Source organism: Tetrao urogallus (assembly GCF_951394365.1).
Source record: "Tetrao urogallus genome assembly, chromosome: 1".
NCBI lineage: Eukaryota > Metazoa > Chordata > Aves > Galliformes > Phasianidae > Tetrao > Tetrao urogallus.
Genome location: NC_136813.1, coordinates 70,404,301 through 70,423,985, shown reverse-complemented (window position 1 = coordinate 70,423,985; position 19,685 = coordinate 70,404,301). Strand labels below are relative to the sequence as shown.

General features: G+C 40.7%; 1 protein-coding gene across 2 annotated transcripts in view; it reads right to left on the bottom strand.

Annotated features, from left to right (window-relative positions):
* SHROOM2 (shroom family member 2) overlaps positions 1 to 19,685 on the bottom strand; it is a gene marked incomplete at both ends in the record, with an annotated part of 120,276 nt that overhangs the window by 8,017 nt on the left and 92,574 nt on the right. The window contains 3 exons of one of the 2 annotated variants that reach the window (XM_079548649.1): positions 1,513 to 1,693; positions 3,368 to 3,919; positions 7,112 to 7,873. In XM_079548649.1, the coding sequence (XP_079404775.1) occupies positions 1,513 to 1,693; positions 3,368 to 3,919; positions 7,112 to 7,873 (1,495 nt within the window). Of the gene's footprint in view, positions 1 to 1,512; positions 1,694 to 3,367; positions 3,920 to 7,111; positions 7,874 to 19,685 lie in introns of those variants that run through there. The other variant, XM_079548650.1, reaches the window with a different exon arrangement.

The following is a 19,685-nucleotide window of genomic DNA, read 5'->3' as shown; positions in this document are numbered from 1 at the left end:
ACTGAGGAGTAGGGGGAGGAAAATATAAAGGGCAATACACTCTGCTTGTTTACAGACACAAATCAAGAGCAGTTTTGCTTACAAATGTTTAATGTCCTGTTTGTTTGGCACTCAAGAAAGGCTTAATTTTACCTTCAGCTCACCTCCATTACATATTTAATGAGAAGGAAACTAAAAGATAAACATGACCATCACATGCAGCAGCAGATAAAAATGAATTATTCCAAATGCAGTGAAATCCTTAATTTGTCTAAGTAGTACAGCTGTCGGATGCAGGGTCTCTGGCAAGAGGGCAAGGGCAGCTCTCCAGCAGCAGCCATGTCATGCCCTGGCAGAACACGCTGTACTGAGCTGTGTGATGTGGTGGGGGCAGAGAAAGGGAGGGAAAGACAAGAGTGGTCACAGAAAACACTGAAGCAAAAAAAACACAGAAAACTCCCCAAATTCAATGCAGGAGTTGGATGCTACTGAGGCAGGGATGGTAGTCTCCTAGGGAATGTCTCAGTCTTAGCAACTAAATATATTCCTAGTGTTTAATTCAAAGATACTTCTTTGGGACTGGATCACAAAATTGAAAGTTGATTATTAGACACGAGGTTAACTTGAGCGAAAAAAATGGATCGCCACTGCATTACTGGCTTAGGCAAACAGTTAAAATACATCTCTTTAACTGAACAAACCAACCATTTCCTCCAGCTTATCTGTACTGAGAACTACATTAAAATATTTTGTGCCAAATTACAAATGAGACGAGGGTGATAATTCTAACATAGAACAGCACAATCTGAAACCACTGGAATGCCAATATATTGTTATTTTCAGACTTAGCATACTATGTTGACCTTAGAGCAGAAACACCCAAGGATGGGAGTGAGGGTGGGGATGAACAAGAGTCGAGAAGACTCCCTCCCTTGTGATGAGTAACTTCCATGGCATCCAGCAACACGATTAGCTCTCTCCCACCACTACTACTTCTGTTTTGTGAGGTAGGAGAAACCCGGAGCAAAGTGATTTGCTGCTCATAAAAACAAATGAGAAAAAAAGGAGGGGAGGGGAGGAGAAGGGAGACACCTTCCCTCTCATAACATAATGAAATCCCTGACCTAAATTTTGAAAATGTAGAGCAACTAAAATCACCACTAATTACAGTGGGATACATAAGCATTAATTTTTTTTTCTACACAGCAAGTGAGAGAAACAACTAATATCCCAAATGAGAAACAGTAATTGAGAATAAACCCCTCTAAAGGTCTCCCCTTGAGCCCTTCAAAAATGTGTCTCAAGCTGCATAAAGCACCTAACATGAAATTCCTAAATTCAGTTGGACACTTACTCTCCTCCCTCTCCACTTCCACCATCCTTCCAGTTTCCTCTAAAAACAGACTAATTTTTCAAGTGGCCTTGAACAAGTGCAAGATCTTTTATTTAGAGTTCTTCAGCTATCCAATTCCTGCTTAATGAAATGCATGTACTTTAAGAGCATCACGTTAACCATTCAGAAATGTCTTTTACCTTCTTTTCTGACAAATCATGATCCAGCTCATCTTCAGAATCATCTTCGCTCTGTTGCTGTTGCTGCTGCTCTTGCATGTCCTTCATTTTAATCAGCAGTTCAGCCTTTGGTGCAGATGTGCTGTAGTAAGTAGAATTGGTTGTCAGGGAGATGGCAGATGGTGCATTCTGCTCTTCTTTCCTGGTAAAAAGTCAAAACTCTCATTTAGTGCCTTGACATCCTAATCACTGAAAAGAAAGGACAATATTCTCAAGCCATCATTTCACCAACAAGCAGAGGACTCAATCAGAAAGCAATTACGTATGGAACCAGGATAAACAAACACTGTGAATAAAATTTGTATGGAGTCAGCACACACCCACTAAAAAAGAAAACTGAAGTCACGAAGAAGAGCTTTCACCATTATGATGAAGGAAATGGAACTAAGACATTTCAAATGGAATTCACAGAAACATAGAATCACCAAGGTTAGAAAAGACCTCTAAGATCATCCAATCCAACTGTCCACATATCACCAACAGTTCCCTCAAACCATGTCTCTCAGCACAACATTTCTTAAACACCTCCACGGTTTGTGACTCCACCCCAGGCAGCCCATGACAGCACCTGACCACTCCTTCAGAGAAGTATTTCCTAACATCCAACCTGAATCTCACCTGGCGCAACTTGAGGCCATTCTCTCTCGTCCTATCACTAATTACATGGGAGAAGGTCAACCACCACCTTACCACAACCTCCCTTCAGGTAGCTGTAGAGAGTGGTAAAGGTCTCCTCTGAGCCTCCTCCTCTACAGACTAAATAACTCCATTTCCCTCAGCCCATAAGAGTTGTGCTCCAGACCCCTCACACAGCTTCATTGCCCTTCTCTGGACACGCTCCAAAGCCTCAATGTCTTTCTTGCTATTGAGGGCCCCAAAACTGAACACGGTACTTAAGGTGCAGCCTCACTGTGACTGAGTACAGAGAGATGATCACTTCCCTGCTCAGCTGGCAGCACTATTTTGATTCAAGCCAGGATGCCATTGGCATTCTTGGCCATCTGGGCACACTGTTGGCTCATGTGCAGCTGTGCGTCAACTCCCAGGTCCATTTCCTCTACACAGTCTTTCAGCCACTCTGCCCCAAGCCCATAGCATTGCCTGGGGTTGTTGTGGCCAAAGTGCAGGACCCAGCAATTGGTCTTGTTGAACTTCATCCCATCAGCCTCAGCCCAGCTATCCAGACTGTCTCTAGGCAGTCTATAGGGCCATCCTACCCCCAGGCAGATTGACTCTTCCTGACAATATGATGTCATGAAATGTAAAGCTCTATTTTAATAAACCATGCAAAGACTTCAGTCAGGTATCTCTTCAGGCTGCCAAATGTAGGATAGATACTATGGTTGAAGCTTTTTGGTTGTGCAACTAACATGAACTTTTCAACTAAGCTACAATTTAATTTGATAACTCAGTTCAGAAAAACAAAAGACCCATAGAACATAAACGTCTTTCTATGGAATTTTACATCTTTTAGTTGTCTTTGTAAGTTTTCATCACATAATAATTACTAAAATATTGATCTTCTTTCTATCAAGTTACCAAACTGGATAATCTTGGTAAAATATCTAACTACTATGACAGGGAAGAAATAAATTATTCTTTAAATTGTCACACGAATAGTTTTCAGACAAGTGTCAGCTTGTACAACACTTCTTTTTCTGAAATTAATTATATTCATTCTTGATTGCCATTCTAGTGGAAAACTCTTATAAAAGTTGCAATGTTAAATAGGGAGTTCTTCATCCCTCCCAGAAAACTGATGCACCATGGACAGCAGCTTGCAAGGAACTACTGGCCTACAGAAGGTGATACTCACTTCTCTTCTGAAATTTTTGGAGAAGGAACTTTTGGAAGGAGCTTCCTGCGCTGCTGAGCTTCTTCTAGGAGGTGTTCATCTTTTGGGAATATTCCAACCATCAGATCCATCGCTGTTTTTATTTTCACATTAGGATCCAGAATGTCTGCTAGAGATTTATCTCTTCCCACAATCTCTCTAGCGAGTTCCTCTGATTTCCAGTCTTCCAAGGTCTTCTCTTTGGCCTTTACATAGCTGACTGCTGGCACAGTAGCACTGCCATCCTTCAAGTTGTTCCCAGGTTCTTCAGCTGGTTGAGGGTCAGTTGGTTTGGTTTTGGTTTCTGGCTCTGGCTCTACACCTTGCCTGGTGTAAGCACAGAATCGTGAATAGGATTGCTCAGAAGTGCTGAGTGTTTTAATTTGGTCCTTTTCCAAGCCGCTGGGTAAAGCAGGTGGTTCCATTGTACTCACAAGACTTTGCCGGCTCTCCTTTTCTGCACTGCTCTCTGAATGAACTATCTTGATGGGAACCATTTTCACTGTAGTATTGTTGTCTATAACTCTTTCAATTCTAGAAAATGAGGAAAATTAATGAGAAACTTAAGAACCTTATATCTTAGTTCTTATCTACAAATCAGGGGAAGCCCGAATATAAAAATAGGCAAAGGAAAGATTTAAGTAACAGAACATTCCTTGTACTGCATCTCAAACCCTAAAATTGCGGGTTTTCCTTTTTTGCCTACACATTCTTAATAGCATTAGTTCATTTGTAAGTAATTCTAATATCAGCTTGGCACGATACTCACTGAACAGGACTTCTGTTCATTTTTGTGAGCACAAGGGTCCAGCCTCAGGCCCTGGTTTTCAAATGGTGCTGTTGAACAATCCTTTGCTGCCATACATTCAGAAGGCAACATGCCTCGACCTCAAACTCATTGGCTTCTTGCAGACTTAACAGCTGCTTCAGCTTTTGGCCTGACAGGTTATTTAGCTGTCTGGGTAGTTTCTGCTGCTCTCACATTAATTCCTAGCTCTTCCAATGGAAAAGACAGCAGATCAAATGGAAGCATCCTGCATGCTATGCCTTTCCTGAGCTGCAACAGTCGCACACTAAAAACTCAGAAATTGTTCAAAACATAACTACATGATTAAAAATTTGTATAATTTCCTAAGAGATACAGAAATTTAGTAACTAGATCCCACAGCTGCATCCTAGTTTTTTGCCTAAAGGATTAAAATCAGTTGCACTAAAGGATAACATACACAATTCTGCTTATTCCTTTTAAAGGAAGCTTACAGCCAAAATCATGTACCGTGTACTACAAAGGGCCACCTTGGACATTCAAGAAAGAAAGCTACTTAAAGAGGTGGCTAATATTTTAAACTGGACAGTAACATGTTAAATAACATTACTAAAACATTTGTACTGTATGTAAACCATATAAGAAACTAAAGTCTAGTTTGGTGGTTTTGAGTTTGCAGAAAGTTTAAAATTATTCTCATAATGTGGGTTTGGAAGCCCTACAGCAAGTAAAGGAACATTGCCTACTAGCTAAAATATCTAGTTTCATCTGGCTTGCTTGCTTGCTGCCTTCCATATAAGTGACCAAGACATACTACAGCTTGTTTCCTCTAAACATGGGTGTGTCACTTTTCTTAAATATAAACTTATACTTTTCCATGCTGTATTTTTCTTTTGCAAAGAACACAAAAATCTATCTGACTTTGTCTTTTCCAGAAGAAGCATCTTACATTTTAAAAGTGTATTTGCTTCCAAATAGCCTCCCAATAGACATTTGTTTTCCTCAAGTGCTTTGGATGCATGGTTTTGCACACATTTGGGGCAGATTTTCTATCCCGTGTTGAACACTAAACAATTCTCACAGGTTTCCAAGCAAGCTTGTATAAGACAGTGCAGTACAGCAGTGATAGCAGTGCAGGCACAGGCTACCATTTACTATTAATGTTCTAACACAGCCAAAAGAACACTTCCTTAAATGTGCAGTCCTCCTTTGCATACCCTTTTGCCCTGGCTCCTCCACTGCCATCAGACAAGGGCTTTTGCATTCAGGATGATTGTTATTTTCAAGAGCTTGCTCACGTCTCTGCTTTTCAGTCTGACCTCCCTGTAAGTATAATTGCTCTCTTCATGCAATCTGGTGAAAATGTTCTTGGCTGAACCATGTTAAGTCATTCCCTGCCTTTAAATTTAATTTTATTTTTTTAAATAAAGCCTACACCTTTCAGATCCAACAGGACTCCAAGAGGAACATATTTTGAACTTGTGGGAATTATAAAATCTGTGCATAAGCGTGGGAGGGGCAATTGGGGAAATTAGATTAGTTGATGGCAATTCTTTACCTAAAATGATCTGCATTTCTTTTGGGACTGTAAGGACTTTTCTCTCAGGATAGCATAAGATTGTATATATTTCTGACATTAACACCTGTTTTATTAAGTAATGTAATTAGCAGCTGAGCACGGATTTTAAGATCTTAAAATGTCAATGAAAAATATACTTAAGCACTTTAAGTTAAGCACTTTCAAAACCACTTTCAAAATATCATTCAGATACGGGCATGTAATTTAGCATACATCAGTGTGCATTTCAGCATTAAAGCTCAGTGAAAAGGAAGGCCACATACAATCAGCTTTTTTTTTTTTGTGCATCTTTTGTATCTATTCCCAAAACAGTACCTTACAGAAGTCGCTACTGTCACCCCCCTTAGCAGACAGGTGCTAGAGACCACACAACACCCTGCACTTTGCTTAGGATACTGTATTCTTTCTCTGTCTTAAAAAATACTGCAGGGAGAAATTTCATTCCTACCTCCTTTTTAAAGAGGAAAACTGTCAAGGCATGCTTAACATCCACAGAGAGAAAAAATGGTTTATGCTTTCCATGTCATAAGGCATCGGAAAACAGGATGACTGAGTCTTTTTAATCATCTGCACTACAGTAAAGAAAGGCAGTTCAACTGCTTTAGCACAGAGAAACCATCTCAGCATTCAGATAGTGTGGATTTTTATTTTCATTCTTTAACCACGAATTATAGTGCTGAAAGAATAATGAAAACTAACATTCTTGAGCTTCATGGACAAGTTTGTTATGTGGCAGGAGAATAACCTTTTACGATATGAGCAACACACGACAATCACAGAAATGAATTAATTTCAGCTGGCTTGTCTAATCCTGAGTTTATCTAGACTGACATTCTCTTGCAGAACCTTCAGTCCACTTCACTATGAATAGCACTGCAGTCCCCTCAACAGACTACCTGAAATGCCAAATTTCGTTGTAAAAGGAACATGATAATAGTCATAATCTCACAGTACACCTTACCAGATGTTCTCACAAAGGATTACAGTTCCCCTTCCCATATCTGCTTTGTCCCTAAACTGATCTGTATTCACACGGAGCCTGAGGTAGAGGAAATGACAACGGTCAGCAAACATTCTGAATCTACCCAGACATTGGAAAATCCATTAGAATCTAACCTTCTGTTCTCTACTGTCTACCAGCTTTAATTCTGAGCTGCATCCCTCATTATTAAGCATCAGTCAACTAAAAGAAACCCCAGACCAGCTCATGGATTTTAGTGGAATTTCACAGAAGTTTTAGGTCTTTTTAGGATATACTGGAAATTTTTATGCTTAATGAACCCAAGGATGTGCTTTTACTGAAGAAATAGAACAGTCAACCATTAATAATGCCTAAGTGGGCAAAAGGGTATTAAAATTATTAAAGAATTAGGGCTAGTACCTGGCTGGGTTGTCATCCTGTACAGACACAGGAGGTTTATCAGTAAGCTTCTGTGGTGCAAACTGAGGAGAAGGGGACCTTGATGTCTCCATGTCAGGTTTCTGAAGGTACCGATACTTGCTGGAAGTTAACACAGATTCGGACTTAAGGTGCGTTTTTTCTTCTAAGTGCTGACAAACATTCTCTGTGGATGATGCCTGCAGAAGTTCCTGTGGATTATCACTCTTTAGTTTTCCATTGAAAACTACGGGACTCTGACAGAGAGATGAGTGACTTGTAAACACTTCAGCAGAGCTGGGGGAAGAGGACGGAAAGGGGTGGCTGGGTGCTGCCAGCAAGGATTCAGAAGAGGCACCAAGCGATGGTGCAGAATTATCTGGTCGCCTGTATTTATCTCTTTTAGGTGGTGGAGGCCTCTGAGGAGCAGGTCCACGTTTCTTGTTGAGCAGTGCTGGCTCTGTTCTGTGACTTTCCTCTCTGGTGCCCTGGGACAGATAGGAGTGGTTCTCGTTCAAGGACTGTGGCTCAGAACACGCAAGATGAGGCAAACTGCAGTCCTTGCTCTTCTCATTCACGTTTTCCTGAGAGTATCTGTAATCACTAGGCAACGTCCCAGATCTCCCGCGGCTCTCGTGAGACAAAACCGTCGGCTCTCTCGCATGCAAAGGTCTGACAGATGCCTTCCACTTGTGGCCTATATTCTGGCCCAGCTGATCCCTTTTTTCCCGTGGGTTTTCTCTTAGGGCCCCGATATCAGCTTGCCTAGGGAGAAGAAAACATCATTAGCATGCTGCTGTTTTATTTCTGTGAGGCCACAGACGATCTAGGAAGCCTAAAAGCTTGAATACCGAGATCACAGCAAACATTCAATATTAACTCCTGCAATTCAGAGTAAGTATACGGCTCAAAAACATTCTCTGTGTACTTAATCTAACATGATGAGTCAAAGCATAATGTCATGCTAAATTAGGGTATGTAGCATCACAGGGTGCGACACAACCTTGAGTTAACCTGAGGCACTGCAGTGTACATGGCAGAGCTAAATGCATAGCAAAGCTGAAGCACAAATGTCTGTGGCACAGCCAAACGTGCAAATGTTTTTCTTCCATTTCTGTTCTAAAATGTAATTCCACTTCTCTTCCAGAGTCACCAGTGAAATGCAGAAAATGTGTTTCTTCTGTACATGCAAAATTAATATTTTGATGTCACTTTAAATAAAATCTGAACACTGAAATTTAATTATGAACTTTTGAGGTTGAATTTTTAGATATGCATAACTGGAGAAAAATGAGGTAAAAGTGCAAACGAAATGTTTGCTGAAGCTAAACGTCAGCATAAATGACAAACAGTGGCCAAAATGGCCTTATTCTGCACAGTAATATTTTTTATTTTATTCCAATTGTGTACTCTCTGTTTGTGTAGTCAGGAAACAGGCATTAGCAGCTCCAGGCTTGTGCTCTGCCACAAGATATGTAGTTCATTTGTCTTCGCCAGATAGAGACAGATTGAGAAAGAAAGAAAGAAAAAATAAAGTACCTCTGGAGCCCTGAAAGGAGTCAGGTTTGCTTTCTGCTAAAGAGGCTGAGGAGACACTAAGAGATTAGAAAAGAAGCTGCTTAGAAAAGTAAAAAGCTTCAGAGAACTACTAATGGCTTGTGCTACTGACAGCTCTGGGCTCTGCATTTTGATGGGTCCATCCTTTAGACGAGCACTGCTCAAGCTGTCCTTTGAGGAGACTGTGAAAGACTCATCTTTCCCAGCGTATTTGTAAAGTAAGGTTAACTACAATTTTCAATATAAGCAAGTTACTAAGCTTACCGTACCAGTTTTGAATGCAAGTATGTAGGTGGTTAACATCAGTATATATGAAAATTACATTTGAGACAAGAGAAGACCAAACAAGTAACAGGTTAGAGACATCATGAATTCAAGACAAAAAGAAAAGGAGAATTAAACACTGTGTTACTATTTTAATTAAATTCAAAAAATAAACAAAGAAACAAACCAAGACGTTTTACAAAAAGACAACAAATTGAAAGTTTTATTTTTCACACCTGTACGATCAAATTACATTCAAAATGATTCTGTTCAGTCCTTGGATCTGTGATGTTTTAGCACTTATGTGAACAGTTCTAAAAAAAACCAAACCTGGACGTTTTCATTAAGCTGCCTGATGGGATAGGATTTTTAAAAATCATAATTCATATGGATTTTTATGCGTCAGTAACAAAACAGTGCTGCCCCTCTAAGAGAGATGGCTTTTTCTCAATTTACTTCCAAATTCTCTCTCATGTGGTGTAAAACTTTTAAATTCAATTTCAACATGTACATTTTTGATTTAACATGAATTAAGAGACGAATATTGTTTCAAGTGACATCTCCTCATATTGCTCTTAACTAAGTGCAGCTGGTTCAGAAAACTTCAAGTTGTCTGACAAATTCTGAGTCAATCCTATTTTATAAAGACAGTATTTATTGACTCTCATTTTAACGTCAGACTAAGGATAGTGTTGTTAAATAAAACGTTTTAAGGCCAGAAAGACCAAGGCCCAAGCCTGGCCACTGCTATTCAGATTTGGTTATGTGGCATCTCTGGAGTCAGCTGGTTTTCTCTAGAGTGCTCAATGTAAGCAGAACTGGCCTGTAAATGGTTCCCCTAATTTTAATGGAAATATTTACCAAATGAAGTCTTCAGGCCTTAAGTATGAAACACTGTGTTTAAATCAGCATTCTTCCTTGTCTTGATAACCTATGCACAGCATAATTTTCTTCTAGTTAACCTGTGCCAAAAAAAAAAATCATGCCTCCCTATTCATCTTCACATACATAAACCATATTATTACACAGTATAATAGCTACACTTAGGTGCACATAAAAATCATGGGCATGGCACAAAATGTTGCAGACAAATGACATGCACTACCTTGCCAGTCTGTAAAGTACACGCTGAGTTTAACATGCACATCAGAAGTGGGTGTGCTGGTGGAAACAAACAGGAGCACACCACTAATCTGACACGTTTACAAACCCAAAGCAAGTAGCAAAATTTGTTTACTGTTACCCTGGCTCACAAGGAATGAATGCTTTGGTAATCCTGTCACCTTACAGAAATAAAGTACAAGGAAATAAGGAGTCACAGCACAGATGTATTTAGATACACTATGGTTGCAAATGTGGAGACAAAATTAAGTGATTCCATACGTGCTTTCATACCCTTTCCAGAAAATTAATCAAGCATTATGCAGTGCCACAGAAAATGGGCTTTGGAAAAGGTGGCTACATTCAACACTGAGGCTAGTTTGCATTCAGTGTGGGTGGATCTTCATGCAAAACATGCTTATCACCTTATTTTGGAAAGATTTCAGCTTACTGTTCAGAAAGGAGGAAAAGAAAACAAGCTTCAAGCCCCAGGAGAACAGTGGAAAGAACCTGCAAAGGTGTTAGATTATTATCAATAGAAAGAAGTCCACTGAGCTACTCAGAATCTGTCTGTACTTCATGTAATGGTACGCCCAAAATAGGGCCAATTCAGAAATGAGGCCCCACAGAATTATTCAGGGATAACATACCACTGAAACAACCTCATCTACAAGCAAACATCACAAAGCAAGAGATGCAGTAAAAACACGACTACTGATTTAATTACAGTTTTCATTCTAGATAACAAAATGTTCCTAATAAAAAACTTTAAAGTATCTTCAAACCTAAAGCTTCCCAATCCCCACAACACAATGCCACAATATCCAAGTGCCAGAGCCCTTCCAACACAATGAAGACAGGATGGCTACCGCCATGTTCCTCATCCTTGGCAGGCTGTTCCAGGTTTGATAGTCAGGCTTCTCATATTGTGCACTTACCTTGAACTGTAAAGGAAGTATAATCAACAGATTTATGCTGAGGATACTCAGTGGTATTTGGGAAAAGCGAATCCAACACAGAGGGCTAACACAAACATTCCCTACTGTACCTGCTTTGGGTATTTAAGGTATGCAAGTGCCCGAGGTAATTAAGTGAAGGAGCTTTCATATATCTAAACTGGGGTGGAGGTGGAACAAAAGTGCTTCCAACTAAAAAAAAAAAAAGGAATTGCTTTGTTTTCAAGAACCTTGTTTAGAATAGGGTTCAGCTCTTCCAGAGGCTCACAGTCATCCATCAGCTGGTTCAGCTCTGTGGCTCATGTTTCCATCATTGGTTATAGTCACTCAGCAGAACAAGGAAGCCCACTACAACAGTGGAAAGATACATCTTAAAAAATGACATTCGTATTTTCTTCCTGAATGGAAAAGTGTATCTCCCAGCTTCCTTTCAGCTTTGCTAGCTCCAGGCATATACACTGAGCACTGAAAAGCCATGGAAATTCTCAGGGAAACCAACCAAGCCTCCTCCTCAATCCTGCCACCTCTCAGCAACAATATAACAACAGTGTATAAGATACACATGCACGTGCTAACAGGAGCATGCTGGTGGAGTCAATGAGCAATTACCAAAATGAATCATTAACTACAGATACCTATCAGATGGATAACATTTTTGGTTGCCGTAAAAAACAACCCCAAACTATTTCCTTCTTTTGTCCCATACTCAGGATTTGACTAAATCAGGACATAAATGTAGAATGATCTGATTGAACGCTGTATCTCAATAAAAGGGAATGAACCCAGTCAATCCAACGTATCTGATGTGTAGGTATCTTTACAGTTTCTTGAGAATGCTTCAAGTCAAGCCGAACAGTGCTAGAAGATGGTCCAACTTGAAAATCCCAGACTAAATAACCTTAGCAAAAATTGATCAGCTAACATTTTAAAAACAGACTGTTTTGTTAAAGACCTCAACTACAGCGCAACCATAAAACTTAAGAACGGTTATGTAAGCAACAAAGTGTACTCCAGTGCCTTAACTGGCAAAAGAAAATGGAGTAGCTGTTTCCGATTTACCTTAAATTCCTTCTGAAACTCCACAAGCTATCCTAGAAAAAAGGCCTTCCTACCTACACAAAATCCTCCCTAAGAGTCCTCACTCTACAACAAGCCCCGCATACTCAAGGCCACAGTTTTGCAATTCTTTCAAGCTGATTTTAATGCAGATATTTTGCCTGAAGAGGCAGGCAGTCACAGTCTACTCCAATTTTGTCTTCCTGCTCTCTTCATTGTATTAACAGTAGAAATTTCACAGCCTCACAGAAAATTGGATCAAGGAACTGACCTGGCTCAAAACAGATAATTATGTGGCTTACAGCAATTGTGAAACAGTCTTTGCTTATGCCAAAACCCTGTTTATAGGCACAGTCTTTGCCGTTATGCCGCTTTTTCAGCTGTGAACTTTATGCGCTGAAACTATGCTTTCATTGTGTATTTGCATAGCACTTTGCACAGTGGGATCCGAAAGCACTTGTGCAATAGCCTGCAAATAAAAAGTACTTTCTCCTACCCAGTACAGTTCTGCCTGAGACCGCAAAAGGATGCTACGAAGTTAGAACTGGATGCACAGGAAAAAATTAAGGGTCTACCTGAGAGCCAGATGTGTAGTATCACATTTCAATCCATACAGATACAGTCAGTGCAATCTAAGACATTCAGCTCACACTAAAGTTGCCTCTACAAGCTAATTGTCCAATCCATTGGTAGGAGCTCGATGTAGTTACCCAAACACGTCAGAAACTTTAATCACTGAAAGACATACATCCCCCTAAGAGCTGGCAGCTCCATGCCAAGTGGGACACAATTGGCCAGCTCAGGTCTCTCCAGATACCTGCATTTCTCCAAGTGAATCAAGCTCAAGATATCTATGGATTATACCTACAGTAGGCACTTCACTTTCATGCAGATATCTACTTAGATTAGGGACTTAAATCCTCATCTGAGTCCCACATACTTTTTCTTTCAGGGGCTCCAGTAGCAGCCATTAAGGCTTTGACACTCAAGCTGGTTTTGCTGTAACAATAGTAAGGAGACAGTGACACTACAACACCACAGTCTGAATGTTCCAAGGGAAATTATTACCAGTGGTCCATTTTTCTGACAAGCACCGTCAGAAGCACTGTCATCTGCTATTAAGACCTACTCTGTAGAATATGCACTATACACAACATAGAGGATATGAAAACAACTCCAGAGACAACAAATCAGACCTTGGAATATGAAGCAACACAGAAAATTTAAACAAATACACAGAATAGAGGATCCTCTAGAAAATATGTAATTCAATGACCATGATGAAGATTGCACCACAGCAACTACTTCTAGAAGAGGCACAGCACAAAAATCACTGCAAGGAAGGACAGCTGTTCACTCCATTGGCTTGAGGAGACAGATGATGGCAACTAGCATCCCAGAGCCACTATCCGTGCAGAAGGTCTTAAAACATGCCTTGAGATTAGAAGAATAATGAATGCTGATCTCTTGCTCTTTTTCTCTCTCTCAAAAAAGATGCCCTGATACACAGCAGAAGACAACGTAAGGTACAAAACCAGCAAGATATTTCACAAAGTTCACCCCATAGCGCACCACTGTTACACTACAACCCACTTATCATGATGTACCCTGGTTTTCCAATTCCTTTTTACAATCCCTGTTAATGTTATCTGCATTTGATGGTAGCTATCTGTTCAGTCACACTAGATACTGCTTAGATGTTGCACCCAGTGTGATAAAACAAAATGTCACTCCAGTTAACAACCTCTATGTAATCACCTGGCTTTATCACAGAAATGTAACGGGTCCTGCTCATCACTCTGCCTGTCCAACCTCAATTTTGCTCGTGTCCTGCCTGCGTGGCAACATACACGACAATGGATTTTCATTTCACATTCTTTCTAAAAGCATTACCTCTCTCCCCATGAAAGTCAGATCTAAATTTAACAGACAGTAATTCTGCAGCCTGTATGTAAAGTCACAACATTGATGAGTAAAATGTAGGCCAGTCAGTCAGGAATAACAGCACAATGCATAGGTCCACAGGAAAAAAAAAAATCAAATGTGATCGAAAAGAATTTTCATGCAGCACAGGAGCCTCTATGCAGGAGGAAAAAATACTGTGGGAAAGGGTAGAGGAAGAGATGCTATTCTTTCATTAGATCAGAAAATAACAGCACCTCCTCCATTTTGCAGCACATCAAATATCAGTGATAAAAAAAAATAAATCATGTTTTTATAGCTGTTTTCTCATTCCTTTACCTACTGCATGTCTGCCCTAGCACACAGTGGTCTGCCTGCATGAATTTAAAATGACTTCTGCTCCCATGAGCAAACCAGTTAATATGCTCTGTACTTACACACTGAATTCAGTCACTAGAATATCCCAACAGTATAACCAGAGCCATCATATTACAGAAATGGCAACCACTGCAGAGACAAAAGGCAATACTTTCAAAGAATGCTAACAAGGAAATCACATTGCTGTTAAAAATAGCTGAAAGAAAAAATGAATTTTTTTGTTAGTTTATTCAAAAAAGCTACATTCCAGTTGCCATTCTTATGATTTTTTTTTTAACCTCTAGGTTTTTTTTTTCTGACAAGCTGTTGCTATTTTCTTGTTTCTATTACTACTGAAAACAGCTGCTTGCAGCTGAACAAAAATGCAGTAACAGGAGCTATAAAATGAAACACATTGTGAATAATAGCTAGGTCACCTGGGTTACTCAGTCAGGCACCAAAATGAACAACACACAGCTCACCTCTGACGACCAAAATGCCAAAGAGGTATTGAAATTAATTAGCATGCACATGTACCCATTTCAATAGCCACCTTTCACTCAGCGCTGCACTCACCGCTTGCTTCCAGCAGTCACATCCACTTCTGCTCTCCCAGTCACTATCTCCCGCTGCTGCGGAGCTGTCTCCGGGTGAGCCTGCGCTCAGAGCTTGCCAGGAAAGCGATGGGCTGGGAAGCTCCTGTACCACCCCTCGCCGGGAGGTACCCTGAGCCTGGCACCCTCAGCCACAGCAGCAGTTCTGCAGCTCGGTGCAGAAAACAAACGTTTCTGAAAGGCACTGCCGTCTAATTCCAGGGTGCGTTATGCCAACTGTGAAAACAAAAGCTGCTAAAAACAGCGCGTGTGCAGGGACACATGCACACAGAGCATCTTAGCTGGAATCAGCTCACATTTTCTCCCCTGTTCTCCTAAAACATCAGTCAATACAACAGGCATCTACACTAAGCGAAATAAAATCCTGCACTAGCATTGCATCATTCCTAGTTTGTTACTGTAGCTTCTGCTGATAGAGACAGAAGACACAGCGTGTACTCAGAGAACAAAAGAAATACTGTATGAATCCATACTGCGATATTCTGTCCAGAACAGAGGGGAAAAGCTCCCCAGGGCTCGTGCATCCCACTGTCTCTCTAGCACTCAAGCAGCAAACATAAGGCAGCCTTACCAGGATTACAGATGTTTACCCGCATTCACTGGAGATGGGAGCTTTGCATCCCTGCAAATGCGCCAGTCAGCTCGAAAGCTTCACAGAGCTGAGCGCGTCTCAACCTCTGCCTCTCATTTACTGTAACACAGAGGATTTTCAAAGCCATGCCTCACAACAGCTGGCTTGTTTTTGCCTGCTTCCTATGATTGACAAGTTCATACAAGCTCCGTCAACTTTAACCTTGATAAGTGAAGGCTTGGTCTGTATTGTATGTTACATCATCAGAAACTTCTGACCTCAGGGAAAAGATCTCAGAGACTTCAAAGCTTTTCCCTTCCCCCACTTCCCCACCCTCATCTCCTGGTTTTGGTTATAAAAGAAAAAAAAAAAAGAAAAGATTCTAAAAGTCCTTTAATTTTTTAAGTTTTTTTCATCCCATTTGTGAAAATCACGATCTGTGCTTCAGCAATAAGAGCCCCACAAATGTGAAGTATTAAAAATGATTATAAAAGATCGGCATACTACCAGCTTCCTCTCTGAACAACATTCAAATAAGCAAGTCTTTAATTTTAGAAGTGAGTCTTCATTAACAGCCCTCCAGCATGATCTTTTTTGCATGTGCTGTGTGTACAGGCTCTCTTCTTGGAGGAGGTTCTGCAGGGAAAGAACTCAATGCGTTTGTGCATATTACCACCCCCACGCTCCATCTTAAGATGCACCACGGCCTTCATGAGAGCAAAGCTCCACTTTTGTTCCTTTTTTCTGGAAGAACACCATATAGACTCAGAAAAGCTGTGGAAAAGGCTTTAATATGCATTATACGGTCATTTTAAAGGATAACTACTTGAAGAGGAAGATATGATTAAAGCTGTATATAAAGTCACACGCAGTTGTTTGATATTATTACACAATGTGGAGAGACAATTAATCCCTACCACTAATTTTTTTTGTTTCCCAGTGCTGTTGATTTGATTTCAATATACAGAAAAAAAGACTTCAAGAAAGCTCATTTTGTCTTCACTGTTTACATAAAGCAAAGCAATTGGTTAATAGATGGCGACTGCTGTCCCACACAGAGAAATGGAAAGCAGTACTGTTACATTATTTTTACACAAAGCTTTACTGAAATTTATTGTTGTAAACTGCCTCACGTGTGACAGCAAATCACAACTCATGCTGCCTGAGGGCCTATCAGAGAGAGCAAACATATTACAGGCTAGCTCATACTGCAAGGACATAAAGTCACTCCATGTGTTCTGCTGTACTGAAGAAACAAATCAATCACCCGTTTCCAAAATGTTTTCCCCCAAGATATTTAGGGAAAAATAAAATCTATAATATATCAGCTTATGATACTTTTATAGGTATAATCGCTAGAGAGTACCTCTAACCTTCCCTACTCATACCATTAGAATAGCTGCTAGAAGATATCTGGATATCAAGTGATACAACAAGAATTTAGTTTCTGGGTAGTCTTCATTCTAACCCTCTTACCAGGAAAAGCAGTACAACCACACCAGAATAACAGCAAAAGGAATGAAATCTTACAAAATGGTCTCTGTACCTCTCTCCAGAAAATTTCTCTTACTACAATTCTCTTGATCACATTCAGTTTTAGCGCATCCAGGATGACATCTTGGGCTTCTCCAGCTTTTACCACTTGTCAACACTCACTTTTGGGGGTGAGGAATCATGGAATCATAAAATCCTCAGAGTTGAAAAGGACCTTTAAAGATCATCTAGTCCAACTCCCCTGCAATGAACAGGGACATGCACAGCTAGATCAGGTCACCCAGGGCCTGATCCAGCCTCTCCTTGGAAGTCTCCATGGACAGGGCATCAACCACATCTCTGGGCAATCTGTGCCAGTGTCTCACCACTACCTTCACTGTAAAAGTTTTTTTTTCTTATATCCAATCTAAATCAATCTTCTTTAAGATTGAAACTATTTCCCCTTCTTGTGTTACAGCAGATCCTGCTGAAGAGTCTGCCCCCTTCTTTCCTGTAGCTCCCCTTTAGATATTAAAAGCCCACTATCAGGTCACCTTGAAGCCTTCTCTTCTCCATGCTGAACAGTCCCATCTCTCAGCCTGTCCTCGTAGGAGAGGTGTTCCATCCTTCAGATCATTTTTGTGGCCCTCCTCTGGACACGCTTCAACAGGTCCATATCTCTCCTGTACCTAGGACTCCACTTCTGGATGGAACACTCCAACTGAGGTCTCACCAGCACAGCGTAGAGGGGCAGGATCACCTCCCTCAATCTGCTGGCTGTGCTTCATTTGATGCAGACCAGGATATGGTTGGCTTTCTGGACCACAATGTGAAGGCACATTACTGGCTCATGTCTAGCTTCCCATCCGTCTGTACCCCCAGGTACAGGGCTGCACTCAATCTTCTAATCTTCAAGCTTGTATTGGTAGTGAGGGTTGCCTCAACCCAAGTGCAAGACCTTGCACTGGGGTTTGTTGAATCTCATGAGGTTCTCCTGGGCCCTTTGCTCAAGCCTGTCTAGGTCCCTCAGGATGGCATCCCTTCCGTCTGGTGTGTCGACTGTATGGAACAGCTTGGTGTCATCTGTAAACTTTTTGAGGATGCACTTGACCCTACTGTTGATGTTACTGATGAAGATATTAAAGAGTATTGGTCTGAGCACCGACCCCTGTGGGATACCACTTGTCACCTATCTCCATTCAGACATGGATCCATTGATCACCACTCTCTGGACTCGATGCTGCAGCCAGTTCTTTGTCCACTGAACATTCTGCCTATCAAGTCCATATTTTCCATATTTGGAGAGAAGGATGTTGTGGGGTACCATGTCAAAAGCTTTACTGAAGTGCAGATAGATGACATCAGTGGCTCTTCCCTTGTTCATCGATGCAGTGACACCATCACAAAAGGCCACCTGATCAAGCAGGATTTGCCCTTGGTGAAGCCATGCTGGTTCTCCTGTACCACCTCCCTGTCGTCTTTGTGCCTTAGCATAGCTTCCAGGAGGATGTGCTCCATGATATTTCCCAGCACAGAGGTCAGACTGACAGGCTGGTAGTTCCTGAGGTCATCGGTTTTACCCTTCTTAAAAATGGGTGTGATGTGGCCTTTCTTTCCGGGGACTTTTTACCAGGGACTTCACCTGATTGCCATGACTGTTCAAATATCATTAAGAGTGGCTTGGTGACTACATCAGCTAATTCCATCAGGACTCTGGGATGCATCTCATCAGGACTCATAGATTTGTGGATGCAGACTCACAGGCTGGTGTCCTAGTACACTAAAACATGCATCTGACCATCTCTGGGCTGAACACTACTAGGAGAGTTAACGGAAGGCAATGGGAGTAGTCTGTTAGGATGGAAAGCTGTCACGATTGCAAGATTAACCCATCTTGTAAAACGAAAAGAAAGGATGGATGCATCTTGCAAGAGAGGTACGGAGGGTAAATACTACAACCAAGAAATAACAGTGACAGCAAGCATCTTCCTTAGCACTCTCATTCAGCCATAACCAATCCTAGATCACAAAATAACGCATTTGGGCTACTCTTGAAGAACCACAGATCTCTGGACTCAGGAAGTCCTGAAAGTTTTAAAATGGACAACAGATGGAAGACACAGACTACTACAATGGGATAGTCCAGTATTCAACTCCTGACTTGAAAGGAACCTAGTTCAGAACTTCGCCACTGAAGAGCTAACCTGTGCCAAAGGCCATATGTATTTAATCATTCTTGAAAGAGTAAGAATCCACACTGTGGTATTTAGTTTTGAAAAGGGCATCTACATAACAGTGAAGAATATTTTTAAAAGGAACAAACCAGATGGTGTAATGCTAAGAGAACATGTGACTGAAGATACAATGCATGAAACTCAGAGAAAATGCACAATACCTACCAAAGAAGCAGACCTTTTTCCCTCTTCCTGAAAAGTTGAATTAAAAAGTAATTAAAATAGCATCCACTAGAGAAATGAAGACCCATCCAAATAATGAAAAATCAGAACTGCTCTAGCAAAACAAGAAAGAGATTGCATTATAATTTCTTAAAGGTTCTAGGATTAAAAATAAAAAAAAAAGTACATGAGTAGTAGTAAGAGTACTAAGAAAATAAACCCATAGGATAAAATACACGACTCCCTTCACATCTGCTTGAGCAAAGAACAGGTCTTATATTATTTTCAGCTGTCCGCAATTAAGTGGGTAGTCATGAGTTGCCAGGTCTA